We start from the raw sequence: 24931 nt of genomic DNA on the forward strand, positions 1-24931 counted from the left end.
AAACTACTTGTAAAAACACTTTAAACTACTGAAAGGACTTTGTTGGTTTTGGTTCTATGTGGAAGTCTACCGGAAGTTGCATTTAGTCCACAAAAGCTGTTTATGTTGTTGCTGCTTAAACCTTCTATATAATGAGCAATTTATTTATTTAATTTATTGGGATATTGTATACGAGTATATCTGCGTAAAGAATTATGGGGGGACAAATGTCTGTTTGACTTTATGGTGCACCTCAAGAACCTTCAGGCGGATGACATCACAGTACCGCGAGAGCGATACGACAGCCGCCTCCTCTTATGATTTCTCGAATCGCTCTCGCGGTATTTTGATGTCATCCGCTTGTCAGTTCTTGCGGCGCCATACGAAGTCGAACAACCCTGAGTTGAATCCTTCGTCACTCCAAAGGGCCCTTTGAAGTGGCCAATTTTGAGCACTTCGGTCTTCAATATCGAGGCCATGATTGTTTTCACTCAGAAGTGCTGTCCGGAGACTAGATAGGAGAAATATACCGTTTGGAACTAATCCACCTTTCTCACCTATCGGTTCGCGGTAATGGCTCAACAGGCAGGTGGTTTTCACACAAACAACAAGTAAGTACATTTAAAATAAGGAATCTCTTTCAATAACAAAATATAACGATGTTTCTTAATAATGAAAAACTAATGAAAAATCAACAGTTCAGAACATAAACGAAAAAAATGTTTAACCGTCGAAAATCCACCAAGATATGAATTTAAATAACGTTAAGGATGATGACCAGAAATAAGTGAGTTGCTTGTAAATAGTCACTTTTTGCTCTGCTTTACCTAATTTCTCGATAATCAAATGTATGAAATTAGGGTACAATAAATAAACAATAATTTTTGCATACTTTAAAAAAATTAACCATGGTTTGTTGTAAATAGTGGATGGATTTTTGCGTATTTATATTACAAATATTAAGGTATGGTTTCTGTAGTAAGATAATAGTACATTTGTGTTTACTCTGGTTTACTAATGCAAATACTTCACTTTTAATAAGGGATATAAAAGCTGTAATTAAACATTTACACTGGGGTGGCATGAGCCCTCCAGAAGCCCATGGTTGCCCAACTTGTGCAGCTGTGTAAAAAAACACTGTAAAAAGTAAAAGTTGGATCTACGAATTACTTCAATTGGTTACACCTACAAAAAGAAGTTGAAAGTTAAGTTGAAAAAATCTATTTTTAGGTAACCAATTGAAGTAATTTTTAAGTTGATCCAACTTTCACTTTTTAAAGCGTACTGGCACAAAATCACATACCCGCTTTTCAGTTGAAATATATGTTAAAGCGCATTAAATCTTAGGAAAGGAACCAAGAAGAGGTCACCATTTTATAATGCCATTTGTCCCACTGTGAAAACAACAGTAGACTAAAAAAATTATTAAAGTTATTTTCAACCCAGCGTTGGGTCAAAAAGGGACAAACCCTAACCCATTGAGTTATAATTAAACCTATGCTGGGATGTTTTAACCAATGGGGTCAAATATAAAAAAAATCTGTGTTTATTTAACCCCACAGCTGGGTTTGTTACCATCACAGCACAAAACGCTAGGTCATTCTTTTCTCGTTTGACAGTGGTTTTAGAGTTGTAAATCCTCCTCCCCCCCCCCAAAAATGGTGACAATTAATATAACAAATAATAGGACCAGTATTGTGTTTTTTTAACTCAAATTATGGCTAGCTTGATAATAAATTGATCATATCTATACTATAGTGTTAACTATTGATCACAAAACATGTTTCATCTGAAGAGATTAAACAATCTCTTCTGCCTCACAGACATGCCAAATTGTTTAACAACCCATATTTTAGTTGAAAGAAGCCGGCACACATCAGACAGTAACATGCAAACATCCAACAGAAACACAGGCATCATAACAGTTAACCAAATAGAGTCTGGCTTTATTAAGAGAAACAAACACCTTTTGTCATTGAGACTTACATTTTGTTTGAGTCCAGAGACCCAAAGCATTATAAAGTATTACCACCCTTTTCACTTGCTTTTTCTTTCTTTTTTGGTTCATGTTTTTGTCATATTTAAAACAAGTTTATAAGCAACATGTTTCATTCAGTAGAGTAAAACATACTAATGTATGTCGTCATCACAGCACGAGACTCAAAAGTGACCACTCGGTCGACCTGCAAAGGCGCGAAAGACCCACAATACGAGGGGGTAAAATGTTAACCGAACAGCAAAACTTGAATTTATAAACACATTTTCAAGATCATCCACACTACTTCACAAATCGCCGCAATAAGCATTTTATAAGAGCAAACATCAAGGATACCGTCTTTCATAAAGGATCGTAAATAATAATACATCTGTTAATTCCTGAGAATCAATCTGTTGGTGAAAGTGTGTTTGTGTGAGTTATAGCTGGTGTATTTAATATTGAAAACACACATTTAAATGTACAGATTACATCAGCTCTGTAAGCAGTGATGTGAAAAACCATCTCTTCTCATCACTTTTCAGACCATGCACAGGGAACTAGTTGTTTCCAGTCGAAATTGTCCTTTGCACATTTTTAATTTAAAACCAGGCAGCCCGTGCAAGTGCATCAATTTCAAAATCAGGTTCAGTGTTCATTTACTGATTTTAAAACGACACCAATTGTGCTGGACAGCATAACACCTTAATGTTATTTTGCTGGACAGCAAAAAACAAAATAATCCTTTTTTTATTAACACCTTTTAGCATTCTGATAAAAAAGACAAGTAACGTGGTTCTCAGTACAGCCTGAAAAATATGCTTAACTCTCACAATCAAAAAGTAGTACAATTGTAAGGCATGTACGACATGGGTATGCTGGGTGTGTTTTTGTAGACATCTTTCAGTACAAGGCTGAAAAATCTAACATATTACTCGTGAGATGTATCTGTGTGTGTGTGATCAGTCAAATCCAGTTGATCAATCTTCCCTATTTGCTAAATCATTTTTTTTTTACATCATTGTGCAAATTTCACCAATCTAAAGTTTCCAATTTCCATGACTGTAGCTTTACTGTAGCAGGTAAACTATGTTACAGGTGAAACATTTGTGAATTACTGTAAATTCACACTAGTGCACACACAATAGTCAACATTATTACATTAGTTATATCAATAACGATAGCATGTGATCACTTAAGATGACTGTGGTTGTCAATGCAACCCACTGAGTCTAAGTGAGCGCGTGTGTGTGTGTGTGTGTGTGTGTGTGTGTGTGTGTGTGTGTGTGTGTGTGTGTGTGTGTGTGTAAAAGAGCTCCTGCTCAGATAAGCTGGTAGATTTAAATGAGTCTGTATGTATGTATGTATGTAAATGCACTTACACTGTGCAAATATAAGAGGTTTGACATTAATTTTCAATATTTACAAAGAGGAAAATATATTAGAAGCGCACTGATAAGTGTCACAATGCATCTCCCCTGAATCTATACCTTTAACAGAGATGCTAAAAGAGAGTAAATTATGATATATTTAGCACACCCTTAAATCCTTCACTGAGATGAACATTAATCTATAGATAATCTACAAAATAATCTACGGATGCTTGTAATCTGCATTTGTAGTGATGCACATTACAGGTCATATTGTGGGAAAGTAGAGCATATGTGAGAAAATATAAAGAAACGAAAGAGAGATCCCTGTCTGTAGTGGTCTGCCCGGCAGGAAATAAGCCATCTCTATGGGCTACTCAAGTGACACACGGTATCACTGACATTATGGCATTATATTTCTTTATCCTTTTTTAAACAAAACTAAGCTTTTTTTAAATATATATAGATATATATATTATACTCATAAGTGATACTGTACAGCTCAGAAATATATTTTACAATCAAGAAATAGATACAATTTGTATCAACAAGCAAAAGGTCGTTTCTGGACATTTGATGTGTGGTTGCTTGCTGCTCAACTGCTTGTAAGGGAGTCTGAACCTAGCATAGGGAGCACAGCCCAAATACAAGTATAAATTCCATTTACAGCATTGCCTCACGGACCCACAAGCTTTGCTCATTCGCATGTGAATTTGCATACTTGCATAGACTACGTCTCCTTCCTAACACAGGTAAAAAAATATTAATTTACGAAAGATATGTGCTATAAACAAGACGGTCGTACTATAAAAGTTAAATCAATGCTGGCCTGTTGGAAGGGAAATAACTATGATGTTTGTACTAGAGAGCGAAGAGGTTCGGTTTGGGTGGTGGTCGAGGGGTGGAAAGGCAGCAAGCGAACTGTCAACCAAATGTCAGAAACAACCCAACGACAGCCTGGTGTTCCATGTGTGTCGCACAGGAAGAGACAGATAGGCAGTGTGTCACACCTTCCCACGAGCAATAACAGAGGCCCTACAGGGCCACACCTGTGCTCGTGAAAAAAATGGAGGAGCAATTTTTTTTGAAAACACCCAGAGCATCTCTGGACTAGAAACATTCACACTCTCCTCGAGATATGCTAATTTACAGGGCGGAGCAGATTAAACGGGGTGTGGTCTCTCAGCATCAATCAGGAAATAGATGCCGCGTGTGAGCATTTTGCTGTAGAGACGCATTCTTCTCCCCAGTTTGTAAATACCGAAGTGACTGACTAATGAGCCAAACGTTAAGTGTTGCTCTCTGTCGAGCATAGTGCTAACATGCTGTCTTGGATATACCAAAGCCCATGCTTACTAAGCTCTTGAAAAATCTCTCTTAAAATCTTTATTCTACACAACAACATCTACATCTAAGGAATACATTCAAACTAGGTACAACCTAGTGCTTTCTAAATAGAAAATAACCTACCTTATCTTTTTGGCTCATTGTCGTATCTTTTAAAATGGCTCCACCTTTTACGTAAAACACTTTGAAAGCGAACAGACGTCACGTTACAACGAGCAGGCTTGATTCTTTGCAGTTTAAAGTCCAGCCAATGAATAGGTTGAAATTAAACCCTTGCTCTGGCGAACCTAAACCTTCCTGTTCCAGTTCTGTTATCTTATAAAATAAATGCAAAACAGTGACCTCCACTATTAAGCACTATTCACATTATAATATAATTATAATATAAGAGGTGAGGTCACTCCGATGTAAGGCCATTAAAGTTCAAAGTTCATGCTTTGAGGTCGCAACCATTCAATCCTTTCATCACACACACAAAAAATAAAACACGCATAACAGCGTCACATCGTATTTATACGAAAGTGAATCTGTACACATGTACAGACACAATACTGTTCATATTGTGCAGGATAGTTTAACCAAAAAGATTACCCTATTGGAACTCCTTTTCCAAAGATAAATGTTATCATCACCCCCAAAACAATCTAAATTGCGACCGCTGCTTTTTTTGGTAGATTTATGCACAAGGATTTCATTAGCCTGACATAAATAACATTTTCACCATTCTGGCTCATCTCATCTCTCACAAATTCTGTTTTCATACAAGATTCCGGCTCTTATATGGCTTAACAAATAAGATTACAGCCAATGCAGCATTAATGCCATCATGCTGGTCAACTTGCTAATGCGCAGAATCGAGGTACAAGCAGCGTTTTCCATGTCTAATCCAAAAGTTAACATAGTAATAATAAATTACCTAAATTTGAACATTTAAATTAATTTACTTATGTCCTCTAAGACTGTCTGTCTCCAGTGGGAAAACCAAATAAATAATTTGTCCTGAATATATTTTTTATGCAATTAGAATGCATATGGATTGAGGTAATTTAGCTTCAAAGAACACAATTTAGTACCAAATTACCTGTTTGGAAATATGAAACCCTCAGTACCCATGCATTGTAATTGCACTGAAAAAATCAACACGTTCTTTACATTTTCAAAGTGTTGACAGTATTACGAATAAATTATTTTTGTGAACTACTCCTTTAAGTATTGGAGGTGGATGGTTCTTCAGACCTAAAACAAACGACTCAAGGCATTCAAAGCATTTCTCATTCACCTATTCACCTATCTATTAGTATATTCTGTGTTCTGTGTTTTCGTTAGCAGCCTTTCGTGATGTGCTTAGTGGCACGAACGTAGTTTAGTGACTATGACGGCAGCCAGCTGCTGGGGATCGGTCATGTGAGGGTTCTTCTCCATGACTGAATGGACCACATATGCAGGGAAGATGTTACAGAGATTTCGGTACGTTTGATACTGGTGTTCTGGAATAGGGTGCCGCTCTTGGGGGTCCCCCATTAGCCCACGAGTGGAGGGCGTTAAAGGTGGCAAGCTATCCCATGGGGACCTCCATATCTGTTCCATCTTCTCTGGCATGCTGCGGACCATCACCCTCTCGCAGCAAGGCATAAGGCCTCCTGTTAAACCGTAACCTCCGTAACCGTACGGTTCGTTACTGAATGGCAGAGGGTCCCAGCTAGCATGCTGCTCTCTGCAAAGAGGTGGTCTGCGTTGCCGCAGCGGGTTGCTCTCGTAGAGTCTTGAGTCAGAGATGCTGTCCATGCGAGTCATGCCTAAAGAGCGTCCCGGTTGTGCAGGGCTGGCTGAAGGCAACACGTTCTGAGAAAGCGGAGGGTAGTCTCCAGGGCAACTAGATCGGGCTCCGACAACTGGATGCTGGGAGTGGGGTGCCAGGTGAGCCGACGACTGTTTGCGAGGTCCTGGTTTGGGTTCATCCGTACCGTAGCTCTGCACACGCGTCAAGCCCTCGTGATGGAAACCGTGAGCAAAGGCTTGAAGGCGCGTTTGCGCAGAAGGTTGCGTCTGTGGCCCTTTCATGCTGTCATCCAGGCTCCCCTCCATTGAGTTGAGGTACATCTCTCCGCTGTAAGACGAGAAGGAATCTGACGAATGGCTTCGGCTGGGTTCCGGGCACATGCTGGGGGCTCTGCCGGGATATCCTCCACTGACCCCCACGGGTTCTGGCTGCTCCAGACTGCAGAAACTGTCTTGGAGGCTGATGGTGGAAAAGTCACTGAGCATGGAATAGTAGCCGTGGTCACTTACCACAGAGTCATACTTGGGGAAAGGCTCACCGTATGCCACTGAGGCACCCTGGCTATTGGTGACCAGGATGGGGGGGTACTGGACGCTGCCCGCATGCTCCAATGAGCTGTGGGTAAAGTGCAGAGACCCTGGAACAGGGCTGCTTGCCGAACGTGTGTTCAGAGCTCCCGCCGCGTGACTTTTTGTCGGTGGCATGGTCGGAACGCTAAGTGCTGACACCAAAGACGGAACCGAGTTTGCCTCGGCCTTCCGCGCAGGGCAGAGTCTCTCTTCCTGTTCACATGCGACGGACCGAATACTGGGGTCAGACTGGCGTTTGGGTGCCACTCGCTTCGCTTCCGAACTAGTGTCACCCTTGGAAGCCGCACCCAAGGTGCCACATTTCACAAGCGCTCCTTCGCTCATTGTCTTTACAGCAGAGAGTTTGGCGAAGGCTCGAAGCTCGTCTGCGACTGCCCGTTGTGGTTGATTGGCTCTCTCAGGATGGTAGTATTTACACTTGTGACCGTATGTGCACTTTTTACCTGTGAGGAAAAAAATAATGGCTGGTTGAGATAAAAGTGTTCCCCTTAATACTTTCAAAAATGTCAGTAGGTGCATTTTTTTTTTTTATTACAATTCACTATAAAAAATTCAGAAAGTCAATTTAGGTTATACAATGTTTATATTACAATATTAGTTTTTGGATTATTGTAATATGCTGTGTGGTTCTGAAAGACATAAATAGTATCCTACTTTTGCTGTACTGACCATAAGGACACGGCTGCTTCTTATGTTCTGGAACGACTGGTCGCTTGCGAAGGAAATTTTCCAGACTGGGTCCATGTCTGCCTAAAGGATCGTCAGGAGGCATGAACCTGTGAAACAATGCCCGCAGATAAATACAAGAATAACTGTAAGTTCATTTGATAAGCAGAGGTTAAAAATCCAGTTTCAAAACTATATTATAGGGATCTCATTCTTTATCACCAGAAACCAAACATACACAAACAAAACAAGAAATAAACTAAGGCTTATTTACAAAATACAACCAGTGACTTAAGAGTTGACACATATGAGAAAGCAAAAAGGAGTGAAAAAGAAGAGAGAGAGCGATGCCATAAGGGTGCGAGGGTGGAGAGCAGAAGACACGAATGAGTGAAGAGAGAAAACCCTGTCACCACGGTAACTGTGAGCAAGCATACTTGTCGTTGACGAAGCTGTACATAAGAAGTCGCTCCTCTATAAATTTCTTCCACTCCGGCTTTTCGTTCTGCAGGTCTCTGTAGTTATCATTGGACACAATGATTCCATCCGAATCGCAGGCTAGCTTAACAATGAAGCGGTCGTCGTAGCAAACCACTCGTCGGCCCTGGACTCTGCGAGACGGAGTGAATACCAGGATCTTTTCCTTCTCTAACTTCCGTAGGATCTCCTGATCTGAGGGTGACATCACACATCATCACTTCCTGTGACCTCACGCACAGACATACGCAAACTTGTATAAACATCGCAGCACAGACGGACGATCTCACTTGACACATGGTAGCTCATACTGGCACATAAAAACAGCTCTTTATGGTAACACATGCTTTGTTATATCTGTAAGAGACTGGATAGATTTCGAAGCTGTGCACCCTATTTAACGGAATCACACTCATCTGACATATCAAGATCCATAATGAGGCCCTTCCAAAATCTTGGAAATCTAGAAAATCTGTTTAGTCCTAATCAGTTTATATCATAATCTTTTTTTTATAAATGTGAAAGCTATTTCTAAGTCATTAGTTCATTTAATAAATACATGACATGGACAAATTGACAAAATGCTTTTTGAAACATTATTAAATTATGCAGAGATAAAATAGATTAGGTTTTCGCGAAGACTATGCATTAAAGCAAAAGGACAACAAAATTCATGCTTAAATGCTCAAGTTTTAGAAATTTAGGGTTGTATTTTTTTACATTAGCCAACGTGGAGTAACAATAACCAATTGTTCTGCATTTATTAACATTTGTTCATGTTTGTTAATGCCAATACATGTTAGCATTAGCTAATGTTAGCCAAAAATAATAACATGAACTACAATTAATAAATGCTGTAGATGTATTGTTTTTTGACAAAAATAATGTTAACTTATGCATTAACTGATGTTAGAAAATGTGCTAGCAAAAATAATTGCATGCAACTTTTTCCAGTCTTGAATTGATGAAATAATACTACTGTTTTTATTAAACTAGAGAAAGTAAAATATAATCATTTTAACTAGTGGCCTCAGGCTTTATTGCCCCAATGTATAAGCAAACACACACCATCCTACTTTTGGGAAAGAGAAACATGTCGCATGTGCGTCATTTTCGACAGTTTATTTCACACGGTACCTTTGATAGGTGCGTCAGGTCTTGACTGTTCTTTCCGCCATGCTGGGACGAAGACTGTGATGTCTTTGTGGCCCTTCTCCAGGAACCAATCAACAGCAAGTTGGATGCCCAGGCATGAGAACACCTCTTTGTTTCCATGGCTACAAAATATATTATCAATTTGCACACACACACACACACACACACACTGATTGGATATTGAGAGCACACTGAGAGCATTTCAAAAGAGGAAATTTACCCATTTCACAAAAGACTTCTTGCAACAATTAAAATTCAGCATTTACAACACTGAAACTGCCTGTAACTGTCCAGAGTCTCAAAGTCAACATAAAAACAATTTGACCCTGTTTACTTTCTTAATGCGCATTGTTGGTGTTTACAGTGCACAATTCATCATTGCGTTATTGCAAACAAAAAAGTTGTTTTGGCTCTAAAGCCATATTCTTTTATAGCTGTCACAAATGCATTTTTCTGTGTTAAATGTCCTGTTTAACTTGCTAAATCGAGATGTGAGCATGTCTATATACACTGTACAGATATTCACAAGCATTGTTAGCAGGTACAGAAATTTTATATACCCAAACATTAGATGTAATATGCGTTTAATTCTCATTAGCTTTTACCTCATGGCAACATTGGATCCATCAATCACAATTGGTCGGAGGTTGTCATACGTGTCTGGTGTGTCTTCCTCCAGCGATGCCTCAGGGCTCACGGCTTCTTTGGCTCCCGTTGACCGCGGTACTAAACTGGCAGTGCCCGCTCCTCCCTGGCTCTCTGGTTCTCCTTTATTCCCCAGCCGCACCAGTTCGGCCAACACGTCATTGATTAACGCACTGGACCCCAGTTTACCCAGCACAGACTCTACTTGATCTCCAGAGTAGCCCAGTTTCAGAGCAAAGTCCATTTTGGTTTGGTAGTCTCGATCGCTGGTTTGTCGCGTGGATGGCAGGGCTGCAGATGTAAATGGTGCGAGCGAGGGCGCCTTCTGCGAGGGTTCGTTGCGCGTGTCATCCGAGCGTAACTCCTGGAAGGTGCTGCTCTGGCTGAAGCTAGGGCGGTCCAAACAGGGTGAGCGACATAGCTGTCGGTGAGGTTTGGTTGCGATGAGCGGATCTCGTCTCCTTCCTGTTCCTCCTTCTCCTGACCCTGCTGTGCCGAACCCTCCGCTCGAATCCCCACTCTGTTGCCTCGGGTCTCCTTCGCTCTCCGAACTGCTTCCCTCTTCTCCAGCTTCTTCGTCCTCCTCTTCCTCTTCTTCTGGAGTGTCGTGGCCGGCAACGGCAGGCGAGGGCTGGGGGTCGCGGCAGCCGCGGTGCTCCATCTTGAGGCGCTGCAGCATAGCGCATGCAGCCGTTACCTGCGCATGACCTCCCTGAAGCTCCAGTGCATGGTCCCTCACCTGCACCACGGCACAACTTTCATACTCAATAGCTGCACGTAGGGAATGTAGACGTCGCTGAAGCCAAAGCGTCAAGCGCTCTCTGTGCTTATGTACAGGACTGATCAGGGACACAATGTAGTCCTGAGAGAAAGAGAAAATATGGTCAGATAATGATCTCAGATCATGCTTGATCCAACTGTGAGACAAGAACGTTATATCACTTCATTCATTAAGTAATAATTTTACAATTAATATAATGCAATGGATGCTGGGATACCTCACTGTCCTCGCAATGTAATTGGCTGAATAGAACAGTCTGGACCAGTCCATTAAGTTGGACCTGACTGGTGTTGACAAAGAGCAGCAAAATCACACTAAAGCTAAAAGTATAGTTCAGTTTTTGCTAGGGATGCTCCGATTGATCGGCCACAGATCGGTATCAGCCGATAACGGCATTAAATGACTCAATTAATACTCGCTAAATTTGCCGATCTCATGAACCGATCTTTCTATTTACCTTTGTCATCATAGGGCTCCAGACTGCGACTGCAACTACAGACCATTTTTATGCAATGTGAACATTTTTATAACCCATTGCTCATGTGCTACATGCAAATTTGAATTTCTCTCTTTGCCATTACAGTGATATGTGTATTTGCTATGAGGACACGCTCCAGTCCTAACGACACGTCTTTACATCCCCATAAAAGGAAGATGCATTGCATTTTGTCGCAATGCACATGCATCAAACGTCTGTGTAGATGTACAAGTTACATAAACCATGCTTTGCATATGTTTGCGTACACGTAAAAAACTATACACCAGGCTTAAAGCCTCCTTTCTACTTCACGTGACATTCGAACACGACTGGCAGAGTTCGCCCCCTAGAGGCATGCGTAATTACTTTGTTTAAACATAAATCCGCGATAACATGGGAGGAAGCTCCTTTCAGTAAAGAGAATATTCACCAAAGTGCAATGAATAATTGAATGCAAATAAATATAACGATATACTATATCTATAGCTATGCATATTTCACAAAAGACCAACAATATTTTTGGGGATAACATATGGAGGCAAGATTAAAAATAACATATACATTTTAAATTAATAATTTATTACTTATCTATCAGTAACCAATACTTTTTTGAGGATTGAGGTGTTACTGATAAAGTGATCAGTTCCTGTCAGCAGGTCCCATGCGGTGTAGGCGCTAAAGTTCAATTTTTTTTAATGCATCCACAGCTCACATCTGAAAATTACCCTTGTGTGACCCGATGAATGACTTCTGGTTTATCAGCTGTTGTTTGTTTTATGCAAGAAAGACAGTTTAACGATCCAATACTACTTATTTTCTAATAACAAGTGTCAAATGTATATAGTGCAGCACTACCAAACTTTTAATGCACAGTTTGCATTAATGTTATTAGCATCAAAATTCATAAATAAATATAGTTAAACATAACAGTTCTAAATGGTGTGTTTATATCATCAATACCATACATGCCCATCCTTTAAAAAGGACATGTTCATCTGTGATACTTTTTCATGTTTGTTTCTCACTATTGTAACGTCAGCCAGTTTACAGAGGTGAGAATATTCTTAGTAGATCATTGCCATGACACAAGTGCCCTTATGCACCAAACTGTCGCACGTTATGAGTCATGCCAAGTATAAGGTGTACACACGTAACATTTGAAAGAGAAGACACGAACCCAATTCCATCGCACTTAGAATATAATGCTCGAGAGAGAGAAGTTTCAGTAATGTTAACAATGTAATTACGACAAAAAGAGAACCTACTTTTGGGTGGGACCACGGCTGGACATCCCCAAGGGGAAATGATACTGTGGCTAATGAACTTGTTTTGAAGCACAAACACAAACACGCACTAATAACATTTATAACCCTGGAATTTCACATTACCGCTAATAGCCGTGCCAATAAACGTTTAACTGTAATAGTTTACTCAATTATGATAACACCTACACAAACATTTTCGAACCAGCATGTATGAAAAACTGATCATTATTACAACATCTAGCCTATCAAACTTGAGAACATTTTAAGAGAGAATAAACGCACGTCTTCTAAAATATTGGGGGTTTTTTTTCAATAAAACGTATTTTTTCGTAAACTAATTCAGTATTGTATGTAAATATATAGTATGTGTATGCAAGTCTTTAGTAAAGAGTATGTAAATATGCATGCATGTGTATATCATTTGTTTTATCTAGGGTAAGAGGGATGTGCATGTGTAGGTTGACTTTGTGTATGTATGTACGCATGTATGCGTGTGTACAGCGAAAACCGATAGCACCATCCTGCTACGAGAGGCTCCTCTGCGCTCATGACACCGGTTGCCTAGCAACGCAGCCCTGTCATCGGCTAACTGCTTTTTAGCAGTCACGACTAACACAACGCAGTGTTCTCTGGGAAAGCCTAAAACATGCACACGCATGCATACGCACAGCACACATATTACATTCAAACTGCTCGAAACCATACGGTGCTTTATCTCCAAACCTGCAATGCATGTGCGAACAACCATGCATGCTTAACTAGCAAACACCTACACACGCATCCTCAAACATGCTAGAAAGAGAGTGATGATCCGAGCAGACTGAGTATTATTGGTGTTTGTTTGCATTAAAGACATCAAAGTCAAATAACATCACTTTATAATGACAGAGTATACAATCTTCCTCTCTCTCTCTCTCTCTGCAGATGTGCCGTATTGAAGAGTTTCCTCCCCAACGTGACATAGCTGCCGCTATGAGTCGTGACGCTGACTCCAGCAGCATGTTCCCCTGGGCACTGAACCGCATCGTCTGCACTTGCAAGCCACGGGCCTGGGATCACATCTTTAACAACAGATCAGATGCATCACAGTGTCAGGAATCCACCACTGCAGATTGAGAAACTGTTTTGAGATTAGATACACCAATATCCACAAATGACCAGCAATAAAGCTAAGAAATGAAATGTTTACAACTTCAGGTTAAAGGGAAAACTGTATCGTTTTATGTCCATGTCATTCCAAACCCATAAGACTTTGTTTCTTGGGATTGGAATGACATGGGTGAGTGGATAAGGGGTATTATTTTTAGCTGAAACAACGTAGTTTAAGTTCAAACATAGCTGGCCATAGTAGAATACAAATGGAAATAAGATGATGAAAGGACTGATCTAAAAACAGTTGAACTCTTAAATCATAAGGAAATATCTAAACTCGGCTTATTAATACGCCCATATTCATTACATCTGACGTAAATTTGCGCTTTCTATGTAAATATCTAGAACAGATCTGGGAACTGCTGCTGAGTGGGTGGGAGAGGTCTGGTGAACATGAAAACAATAAAAGGAAAGAGCCAAAATGTTCTTCTTTGGGTGAAAAGGTTTGAGTCCACCCCTCTGTAAGAGAGCAGAGGTTGGTTACAACCAGTCTTTGCAAAAATAAATCCTATAAATCATAAAGAAGTCAATGAACAAACACAGTGAGGGTCCATGCCAAACACTTTTTTCACTGCAGGGAGAGACAACTGCAGCATAGCTACCAATAATGCCCACCTCATGGACAAACAAGAGGCCCGTCATATGGGGGCAGCTTTCAGGAGCCGAACACGACCGGACCTCAGCGTTTCAGACCTAATGTACTAGGATTCACACGATACGCTGTGACTCAAACGGCCGGCAGCAAAACAGCTGAAGTACGCTCAAATGACACACCGCAAACAACAGGATCTGTCCTCCTTTTAAAGAATCTCCCTCCTTCTCCTTTTCTTTCGTCGCTCTTCCCCTTTCGTTTCTGCCTTGTTTTCCTTCTCTTTTTGCTTTCTCTTCTCCTCACCTCCTCCACAACACAGGCTTACAATCAGCAAGGCCACCATGCACTCGAGCACACACACGTACGCAGGTTTATGCTGGTTTGTCTCATAGCAACAAGTGGAGCTAGTCTCTTCCATGGAGCTCATGAAGCCAATTTGAGGCCCACGGTGCAGCTCCGAGCTCAGGCCCTCAGACCAGAGACCCAGTGGGTGGCAGCATCTTGTAGTGCAGATATGACAAAAACAGCCAGCAGGAGGTGAAGGGATGCAAACACAAAGGGAGGCTTCTTATAACAAAGTTTTTGGGGATACACTCTTTTAAAAACTTTAATTCCCATAAGTGCAACAGAGCTGAAATACTGTGGGATGCTCCAACGTGAGTAACGGTGTCTAGATACGTCAGCGTTCAAAAGAGAATGGCAAACAAGTGTGCGCGAGTTTGAACAATGCAACCGTCTTGACTCTTTGTATAGATTGGTCCCCTAGTAAGGCCACTTGTGCTCATAGAATTCTACACGTGCAACGCCACCTGATGCTCGCGAAACAAGTGGACAAAGAGCAGACAAAAGTTTCACGTTAAATGCTAACCCTAAACACACTAACTTTAAAAATGTTGACTGTTTAAATTCCACTCGCAGATCTGAGTAAAACGAGAGTCGTGAGCATCTGTTGTCCCCGTGATTTAGAGATCAATTCGCCCCGCGGGCAAACAATTCCATACCGCGTATTTAAATCATTACGCTGATAATAAAGAAAGAGATTATTTCGCGCCATAGCGAGAAAACGTGCCGTTAAATAAACAGCTTGCATCACGCCACCGTGAGTCGTGTTTGCTCTGCGACACACACACATACTCACTTTAGCTTTAGTGCAATCTTCTTCCTTGCCGTCCTCGATGTTTACAATGATACTGGAGCTGACGTCGGGGTTGTCGCAGCTGGACTCGGCGGTGCTGCAGCTCACTTTGACTCGGAAAACCCGCTGGATGTGCGGGATGCAGCGCTGGAGCGCAGGGCCTGCACCGGCGGGCGCGGCGAGCTCCAAAACCATTTATCAGACAAATAAAGAAGCGATCACGACGCGCTCCGGAACACTGGCACGCATTCGCCCCGCGTCCCGCTTCATGGATGGAGCGGCGGGAAAAGAAAGCAAGTCACGAGAGGATGAAAGTTTGTCCGCGGCCGAGCATAACGGCAAACGTACGGGACGCGCTACATAAGCATCTATCATCCATCTCCATCCCTCCCTCCCTCTCTCTCTCTCTCTCCTCTCGCCCTCCCTCCCTTCCTTTTCTTCCTCCCTCCCTACAGCGGCCCCGACTGCACCCACCGCCTGCGCTACGGCAACACGTCGGACGCCCCCTGTCGCTGCGATCCGATCCGCAGAAAGTGCGTGTGTTTACCGCCTCGGTATCAGCTTTTGCTGTGTTGGGCTTCTGAGGCACGTGGGTGGACGGGACTCCGGTAATGCAGCAACCGAGGGTTAAAAATATATCGGCAAAGTTGAGCGTTAACGGGAAGAGATGAACGCGCTGGACAAAATAACCGACTATTATAACTTCACTGTTATAACGTCTTTGTGCTGAGTAGTTATTATATTGTATATCATTTATAACAACCTGTTAACTCTGAAAATAACAGACGCGCGCGTTATTACAGTCACTGGCCCTTTAAGGATCGCGGTGGCTTTTGGGAAATGTAGTTTACCGCGCGTTGCTGTTGTCTACAGCTGCTTAGCATTTCCATTGTCTTTTTTATGAGAGTGATATCCGCAACTCTCCTTATTTTTCCCACAAAAGTCCTACAGGTTCACAAGCCACCATGTCGGAGGAGCAAGAAATAATGTGCAAGCTGGAAAACATCAAAGAAATACGGTAAGAAATTCTGTTCTTGATATGAAAGCGATGCTAGCCTGTGCTAAACATCTGGTTATTTTTTACAATGGAAACCGGTAGATGTAACTTTAATCATTCGTTCCATTAAACATCCAGGATTATCACATATATTTTATCTGAAAATTATGCGTGGAAAAATCATTGTTTGACATCGTGTCGGCGGTGTTGCTAATTTAAAAAGATAAATCATAAAAAAAAGAAAACGCACAGATATGCACCGAAACGGCAAGCTAAATCTGCCTTTACTTCAGTTCTTATGACAAATCTACGATCACATCGTCATTTTATTGCGGAAAGTGTGCAAAAGCATCCTATTGTGATGCATAGCAAACGGTACATTTCCCACAGAACAGTTAACACTGTGACAAAGCGTTTAAATAGCCCTCAAACATAAAGCATTGTATAGTTTTAAGCGTTTACGTTCACACACACACGAATATGTTATTCATTGGCAACACGTGCCCCACCATGCCATATTCTTCATGCACCGACTAAATGTATTGTGTGGTTTTGTAGAAATAAAACTGTTCAGATGGAGAAGATCAAATCTCGACTCAGGAGTGAGTTTGAAGCTCTGGAATCGGAGGAGAAACATCTCAGAGAGTACAAGCAGGAGATGGATCTTTTGCTGCAGGAGAAAATGGCTCACGTGGAGGAGCTGCGACTCATACATGCAGATATTAACGTGGTAGGTAGATAAATCACCAAACACACTGTCCATCCATTAATCCATCTACAGTATCCGTATAAGCGAGTACAAGAAGTCTGCAGTGTTACTGGGTCAGGTTACTACTATTGTGATTTATGGAGAGTCTTTATTTCTTCCTCCAGATGGAAAACACAATCAAACAGTCTGAGAGTGACTTGAACAAACTGCTGGAGTCAACCAGACGTCTCCACGATGAATACAAACCCCTAAAAGAACACGTGGATGCCCTGAGGATGACCCTCGGCTTACAGAGACTCCCTGACCTCAGCCAGGAAGAAGAGAAGCTCTCTTTGGAGTTAGTAACAATGTTACTGTGTGTTCAATTTGGGAACTCCTCAAAATGAGTCATTGCAATGTAGGAGTGCGCGATTGTAGCAGAATAATTCTTAATGCTGAGTCAGAGAGTTGTGACAGAGACCAAGAGTGTGTTTGTGTGTGTATATCGATGCATTGGTGGGTGTTTCATTGCTTGCCGTGTTTGTCTGTGTACTCTATTTTACTTATTTAGCTACTTCGAAAAGCAAAAGGCAGAGTGGCAGACGGAACCCCAGGAGCCTCCTATCCCAGAATCCCTTGCAGCTGCGGCCGCTGCGGCCCAGCAGCTTCAGGCTGCACGGAAACAGGACGCCAGGCAGACAGCGACCTTCCGTCAGCAGCCTCCACCTATGAAGGTGCTTTACACTAACACTTTTACATTACTCATCTATGTTTGTCTGTATTCGGATTCACTCCTCTTCTACACACATGTACAAACTCAGACCTCAGCTGTCACATGTGAAAAAGCTTAACTGATACTATTATACATCTTCTTGCCATAAATATCATATGTGGAGCATATTTATGAGATAAGGAGCATCAAAGTTGGATTTCCCTTATTGATTTTACTTTAATTTCCGTCTTTGATATGATCTTTCTCGGTCAATATTAAAGGGACACTCCACTTTTTTGAAAATATGCTACTTTTCCAGCTCCCCTAGAGATAAGCATTTGATTTTTACCGTTTTGGAATCCATTCCGCTGATCTCCGGGTCTGGCGGTACCATTTTTAGCATAGCTTAGCATAATTCATTGAAACGAATTAGACCATTAGCATCGCGTTCATAAATTAACAAAGAGTTTTTGATATTTTTCCTATTTAAAACTTGACTCTTCTGTAGTTACATTGTGTACTAAGACTGACGGTAAATTAAAAGTTGCAGTTTTCTACACCGATACGGCTAAGAACTATACTCTCATTCTGGCGTAATAATCAAAGACTTTCTGCTGTAACATGGCTGCAGCAGGCGCAATGATATTACGCAGCACCTAAAAATAGTCCCCTGCCATTGAAAGTTACCAAGGGGACTATTTTCGGGCAGTACGCCTGCTATAGCCTTGATTATTACACCAGAATGAGAGTATAGTTCTTAGCCATATCGGCGTAGAAAATCGCAACTTTTAATTTTCTGTCGGTCTTAGTACACGATGTAACTACAGAAGAGTCAAATTTTAAATAGGAAAAATATTGAAACTCTTTGGTTATTTTTAAGCGTGATGCTAATAGTCTAATCAGACTCAATGAATTATGCTAAGCTATGCTAAAAGTGGTACCGCCAGACCTGGAGATCAGCTGAATGGATTCCAAAATGGTAAAAATCTAATGTTTAAATCTAGGGGAGCTGGAAATGAGCCTATTTTAAAAAAAGTGGAGTGTCCCTTTAAAGATACAAAGTTATATATGGTGTTATGTAGAAAATGACTTCAGTTGGGCTTTTCACATTTCCTCAGTCAATACTAGTGTTTCCTGCACAATTATATAGTAGTGTTTTGAATCAAATGAACAAATACAGCATAAAGTCATAAAGGCAGTATATTGATGTAAATGGTTGTCTATGTTTCAGGCTTGTCTTTCCTGCCATCAACAAATCCATCGGAATGCACCGATCTGTCCTTTGTGCAAAGCCAAAAGTCGCTCACGCAACCCCAAAAAACCCAAGAGAAAACCGGACGAGTAACACATACACACCCGCAGCTCCAAAAACCCAATGTAGGAATAACATACACGCGACCCCAACAGAGAGCCGTTTACTTGCATATTTATCTGCATAAACACACCCATTCACATTTGAACGTTACTTAACTCAAAGGAGGCCAGTCACCAAAATACTGGATGCCAGTATCTACAAATTAACAAATAAACACACACGTTCTGATCAAATAGACCTATCTGCAATCTGATAACTTGACCTTTCATAGTGATACTCATCCTGTAGTTAGTCTTCCTGCTTCAGTGGATCTCAATTTTTCATTTCATTTTTATATAAGTGAATCTTTGGTATTGTGTTTGTACTGTGTCTGTATTTAGTACGTAGTTGTAATGGATGCTGGTTTAGAAATATCGAAGCGTACCATTCTCTGTGGGGTTTAATTATAGTGCATTAGTTTGAACTAAATTGTCTGATGGCTTTAGTCAATAGAGCAGTTTGTACGGGATTCAGTTAATGCTTAAACTGATCTTTAATATTTTTTATTAATAATGGTATGATTTTTTATGATTTAATGCTGTTCAGTGTTGTTTCTTATGATCAAAGTACAAATAGTTTTTCTTGTGTTGTGTAACCATGGCCTGTTCCTGACCACCTCAGTGTTCTGTATCGTCTTAAGGACCATTCACACGTAACGTTTTCTTGCGTTCAGAAACAGCCAGATAGATCGCAATGGAACGGAAAATGATGCATGGGTTTTAACTTGCTTGTCTTAAAAGCATGTTGCAAATGGTGCAAGATGAAACGGTGAGATGCGATGGAAGACCAAAAACATGCGTCTTAAACATTACCTTACTATGAAAATAGCACTCGCAAACAAAATAATAACGCAAAAATATGTTCTGTGTGAACTGCCCTTTAGATGTACAAAAAGTTGTGTAAGCTGTTATTTTGGCAAAGCTGAAAGTCCTGAGATAGGAACATTAATGTTAGATTCTTTGTTATTGAATCATTGTGTTTATGTCTCATCTTTTCTGAGATTCAGTTTTTTATATAATTAAAACCTGTGAAACTAATAAACTGTGGAACTCTTGATGTCATGATTCATTCTTACAATAGTTTCTTTCAGTTGGTCATGTGATCTGATTGTTTATTTTCTGTCACTAGTAGTTGTCAGTGGTTGATATGTACGTGTTATCTGACCTTTCACCCATGACCCCTAACAATGCAATGATCATTCTGGTTTTGCTAATCTCTTTACCAGTATGTGGTTTTACATTGTTTTGCTTTGCATACTAAAAGGGGGCGATATACACTCCAAGTGAAACCCTCAAGTAATCTAGATAAAATACAATATGTGCTCTGTTTACAGTGTTGTTTACCACAAAGAGTATTTTTTGCAGTTGCTTCAGTTTTCAAAACAGGGATGTTGACAGAAATTCACCAAATAAAAATGACTGGGATAGCTTTGACTTCAATTGGAAGTCTATAATTTACAAATTAGTAAATTAGTAAAAAAAAATGTCATGGTAATCAATAAATCTTCAGTGCTACTGGTGCAGTATGTATAGTTTATTTGTATATCTGTATAGTTGTTTTTAACCCAAAACGTTTTTTTTTCTCGGTTTATGGACATCATATCAATTTAAAGACCAATAATGATTAGGATTTTATGAAAACTTGGTCTTTTCCATATAATGTAGCTTTTGATAGTGTTTCTGTCTCCTTTATTATTAAATAAAAAAAATACAAGGCACATACTTCTTTCAGATCTTTTAATCTGTGTTTATGAGAGTTAAAGGAATAGTTCACCACAAAATACATCTTACCCTTAAGCCATAGTTTTCAATACAATTATGTCTTGTAAGCAAACATTTGAGAAGCTCAATTGCAAAAGCCGCTAAACGCCACCTTCATCCAAAATAAGATAATAATAATGAGCAAATGCTCTCGGCACATATTTATTAAATACTTTCGCTTCAAATATACTTAATCCTGGCCGCAGGACACTCAGAAAAATTGGTTTGTTGATGATAAAAAATTATGTTTCTTTAAAGTGAAATGTGTAGAGCAAGTCCTATAAATGCATTGAAGAAGAATTGGATATACGATCATGTGTCTATGTCAACGTTCAATAGTTTTTAATTTGTTTAAAGCAGGTTTACCGAATAAATAGGATATTGACTGACTAATTTTTAAACCTTTTTACATTTATTCAGAATTATTCAATAATATTATTTAAGTGAAATTACTGAAGTTAAACATATGAACCTGATTAAATTACTTTTATACAGGAAAACATGTCAGATGCACTTAGAGGGTTTTGCATCTGAGCTCTTCATTAATATTTCTAACTTTTAAAACCCATATGCCCGTATGTGTGTTCACCAGAGAGTTGGTGACCTCTGACCCAACATTACAAAAACCTATTGCTTCACATTAGAAAACATTTCATAACTTTTCAAGCACTTTTTGGAGCTTTAAAAATGGGGCACTATCCAATGCCATTATAAAGCTGAAAATAGCCACACTGTAATAATTTTTTGGCTGCCTTGACTTACTATCATTTATCTTGACAAGAGATGAGTTACTACAACTTAAAAATGATGTTGACATATTTCATGTCAAGATAAATAATAGTAAGTTGAAATGACTTGGAAATCTGAGTTGATTAAACAAAAATATTTAAGGCAGCAAAGAGTTTTTTATATTATTTCTTACAACTCTGATTGTGTTTGGCTGAAAAAAGAAAGTCATATACCTGTAGCTTTAAGGTAAAAAAAAAAATGGGCTAATTAAAATTTTTAGTGAAAACCATTGCTTGTATTTAAAATAAGGTACCTGATGAAATTTAAGCAGGCATTGGCTTTTGGTGTTTCAAATGACATTTTTACATCATAACAGGATTTGGGCTGAAACAAAGTTGGTTCATCTGAAGCTCGTTTATGACCTCATATGCATCTGCTTAAACTCCAGCTGGGCCATCCAGAGTTTAATCTCTGCACACACCCCTCTTTACCTGCTCTAATCCCACTCTCAGGGGCGTGAGGAGATCTGCATCTATTGTCCCCTCGCCTCCTGCTGCTTCCACACACACAATCACAAAACCATTCACATACGCACAAAACCTGCTCAGCCACACACACAAACAGCTGGAACGGCTGGAGAGCTTTACAATCACAATGTACTGTAAAGAAAAAACCCAAAGCGCTTTGCAGGACAAAGAAGCTCTCAGATTCAGATCAGCACTTAGAAGAGTCAGAACATCCTAAGACTCAAAAAAGGGACACAAGAACCCATTTTCTGCTAAATACAGCATTTCTATACATTGAGTTCTTGTTCATTAAGTGAGTTTTTTGTTAGTCCTATAAAGAGGAAGTATTTTGCTTATTTTATTCAACTGAATGTGTTATATGACATAAATAGCTCCTATTATTTTTGTAAGAATGAGAAGTGAGACCAACAGGTGCCTAAGAAAATAAATTTATTCTCTAATCTGTTATAAATAACATCACAATCTGTTCATGCAAATACACTCCTATGAGAAGCAGTAATACACCATGAGTAAAACGCATGATATCAATCGTGTACACGAGTACATATAAATCATATGAAGTATGCACTCTCCATTTTAAATGCACATCAATACTGTCTGTAGAAGCCACCCAAGGTAGCAAAACAACATATCCCTGAGACATCCCATGACCACCCTATTATCCCTTGTGTGGTCCCATTTGATTTCGTAAAAAGTCATATGCATTCTCAGATGGTGACTGTTGGATATATGGGTTCTGTGTGCATAGGGGCCTGAGGAAAAGGCTGCCCGTAAACCTGACGGCTGTCCAGGAACGCAGGGGCCACCAACATGCTGCGTTCTGGAGGAAAACCATAGTTCATGTAGGGCTGGTAGAACTGTGGCGCCCCCTGGGGGATTGGAGGAACATACTGCTGTGACTGAGAAGTGGGAAATGACTTTCCATAGACATTAACACTGAGCTCAGATGGTGGAGGTCGAGGGTTTGCAGTGGAAGAGCCTGAAGTGGAGGTGCGGGATGGGGTCGAGCTGTCCACAGAAGGTCCACCCGACTCCAACAGGCTGGTCTGAACAGCAGATGGTCCGGTCGGCCGATCACTCGCTTTGGGTTTAACACACTGACAGCAGCAGATAGACACCACTGACCCAACCAGTACGAATGACAGGAACGCGCTCACCACAATCACAAAAGGGAGATAGGTTGGAACTGGAAAGGAAGATAAATGAGAGATTTAAAATTAGACAGAATTATACAATTTAAGATAACACTACAAGAGTTTAAATTCACTTGTAAGTAGTACATTAACTAATAATTTCCTATAACAATAGAAACTATTACAGACATATTTGATGGTTTAATGGTTTTATTAGTGGTCTCTGTCCTGGTAATGTGTTGGGTTCTGTTGGATAAATGTAATCTGGTGAGTGGGAACCAGTAGGCTAACCAACAAATCCTGCTGTAATAATGCACAAAACTCACTACATATAAAGTAATTTTATTATATTAGATAAAATGGTAAATAGCGTATAGTTAATAATGTTATTTGCACTGGAAACCATTGAAGGGATAGTTCACCCAAATACGAACATTCTCTAAATATTTACTCACCCTCGTGTTTTTACAAACCTGTATTAATTTTTTATTTTATTTTGATGAACACGAAGAAAGATATTTTGAGGAATGTTTGTTACCAAAGCGTTCATGAGATCCATTCACTTCCATAGTATTTTTTTTTCCTAACGTTACCATGGAAGTGAATGGGGCTCATAATTGATTTGGTCACAAAAATTTCACAAAAAGAAATTCATTCAGGTTTGTAACAACATGAGAGTGAGAAAATTATGACAGAACTATCACTTTAAGCGTTTGTACATATTTTTTCAGCAGGGATGCTGTGGAATTATGCCGAATTCAAAGTAATTCGCATAAAGCAGATTAAATATATACATACTACAAAAAATACTCACCACTTTCTGTCATCATCCTTATATCGTTCGTGTTTTCAGACTCGGAGCCCGTCTCGCACGTGCTTTGATCGAGGCGCGCCTCAGCATAGGTGCAGCAATACCTGAGCGCGCAGGTACCGCAGCAGTAGCGCGCGTCCTGGCCGTCAAAGCGCTCGGGACACTGAAATCCCCGGTGCCAAGTGTTAAAGGAATCCGTCCAGCCGTGACAATATTCTCCCGATAGCGCAAAAGAGACGGGGAAAACAACAGAGACCCACAGAAAAAGCGCGCGGAACACGAATGAATACATAATTGCGTTTGTTTAAATCCTTTGGTAAGAAAATTGATCCTAGAGGTGAGTCGTGCAACTCGAAGGCATCTGATCTGAGGTGATTGTTTGGAGTCGCGATTTATCTGTTTGGCCCCTGTCCCTCCCCCGGGCCCCCTTCACGACTCCTCCTCTTATCGACGCACTGTTATCTGTATGTAAAGTTGGAGAGGAGTTTGGTGATGGGCAGGGTTGTTTATTTGTGTGTTTGCGATGCTAATTACTTATATGACAAGCAGTGATGAAGTCAGTCAGTGAAACTTTAATTAGATCAAAAAATCTGTTCGAGTGAGAGTAAGTAGATACTATACATTCACTAAAAAAAACTTTACTTACTGTATAAAGAAAAGTACATTATACGACATCTTTGGATTTACCTTTTGTTCAAAAAACTTTGAAGAGATTTACAGTGCAATATATTTTATTAATCAAATTAGTATGCAAAATAAGTAGTATGTCCAAACCCTCAGTATGCAAGAAATACCCAGATGGTCTACAGTGCTTCCGCTGAGATTTCTCAGTA

The 24931-nt window shown here is 40.2% G+C and overlaps 3 protein-coding genes across 4 annotated transcripts; 1 reads left to right on the forward strand and 2 right to left on the reverse strand.

The window, feature by feature from the left end:
* Positions 1-1898: 1898 nt before the first annotated feature.
* Positions 1899-15731, reverse strand: zc3h12b (zinc finger CCCH-type containing 12B). Of its 2 annotated transcripts, none has more exons than XM_065250583.2 (6): positions 15391-15731; positions 9945-10846; positions 9322-9461; positions 8145-8379; positions 7711-7817; positions 1899-7484 (listed from the first exon to the last, which is right to left on the reverse strand). In XM_065250583.2, exons 1-6 carry the CDS (start codon positions 15580-15582, stop codon positions 6016-6018), a joined length of 3045 nt encoding a protein of 1014 aa, XP_065106655.2. In that variant the 5' UTR covers positions 15583-15731; the 3' UTR covers positions 1899-6015. The 2 variants fall into 2 exon arrangements, with proteins under 2 accessions (XP_065106655.2, XP_065106654.2); XM_065250582.2 differs by having other exon boundaries at positions 7696-7817.
* A 74-nt stretch (positions 15732-15805) lies between these two features.
* On the forward strand, positions 15806-20192 carry zc4h2 (zinc finger, C4H2 domain containing). Its single transcript, XM_065250584.2, has 6 exons — positions 15806-15995; positions 16331-16405; positions 16943-17114; positions 17258-17430; positions 17644-17806; positions 19016-20192. Exons 2-6 carry the CDS (start codon positions 16353-16355, stop codon positions 19127-19129), a joined length of 675 nt encoding a protein of 224 aa, XP_065106656.1. The 5' UTR covers positions 15806-15995; positions 16331-16352; the 3' UTR covers positions 19130-20192.
* Positions 20193-22720: 2528 nt separating this feature from the next.
* shisa2a (shisa family member 2a) lies at positions 22721-24434 on the reverse strand. Its single transcript, XM_065250027.2, has 2 exons — positions 24102-24434; positions 22721-23340 (listed from the first exon to the last, which is right to left on the reverse strand). Exons 1-2 carry the CDS (start codon positions 24388-24390, stop codon positions 22862-22864), a joined length of 768 nt encoding a protein of 255 aa, XP_065106099.2. The 5' UTR covers positions 24391-24434; the 3' UTR covers positions 22721-22861.
* Positions 24435-24931: the final 497 nt, after the last annotated feature.

This window comes from Paramisgurnus dabryanus, chromosome 5 (genome assembly GCF_030506205.2).
Source record: "Paramisgurnus dabryanus chromosome 5, PD_genome_1.1, whole genome shotgun sequence".
Lineage (NCBI taxonomy): Eukaryota > Metazoa > Chordata > Actinopteri > Cypriniformes > Cobitidae > Paramisgurnus > Paramisgurnus dabryanus.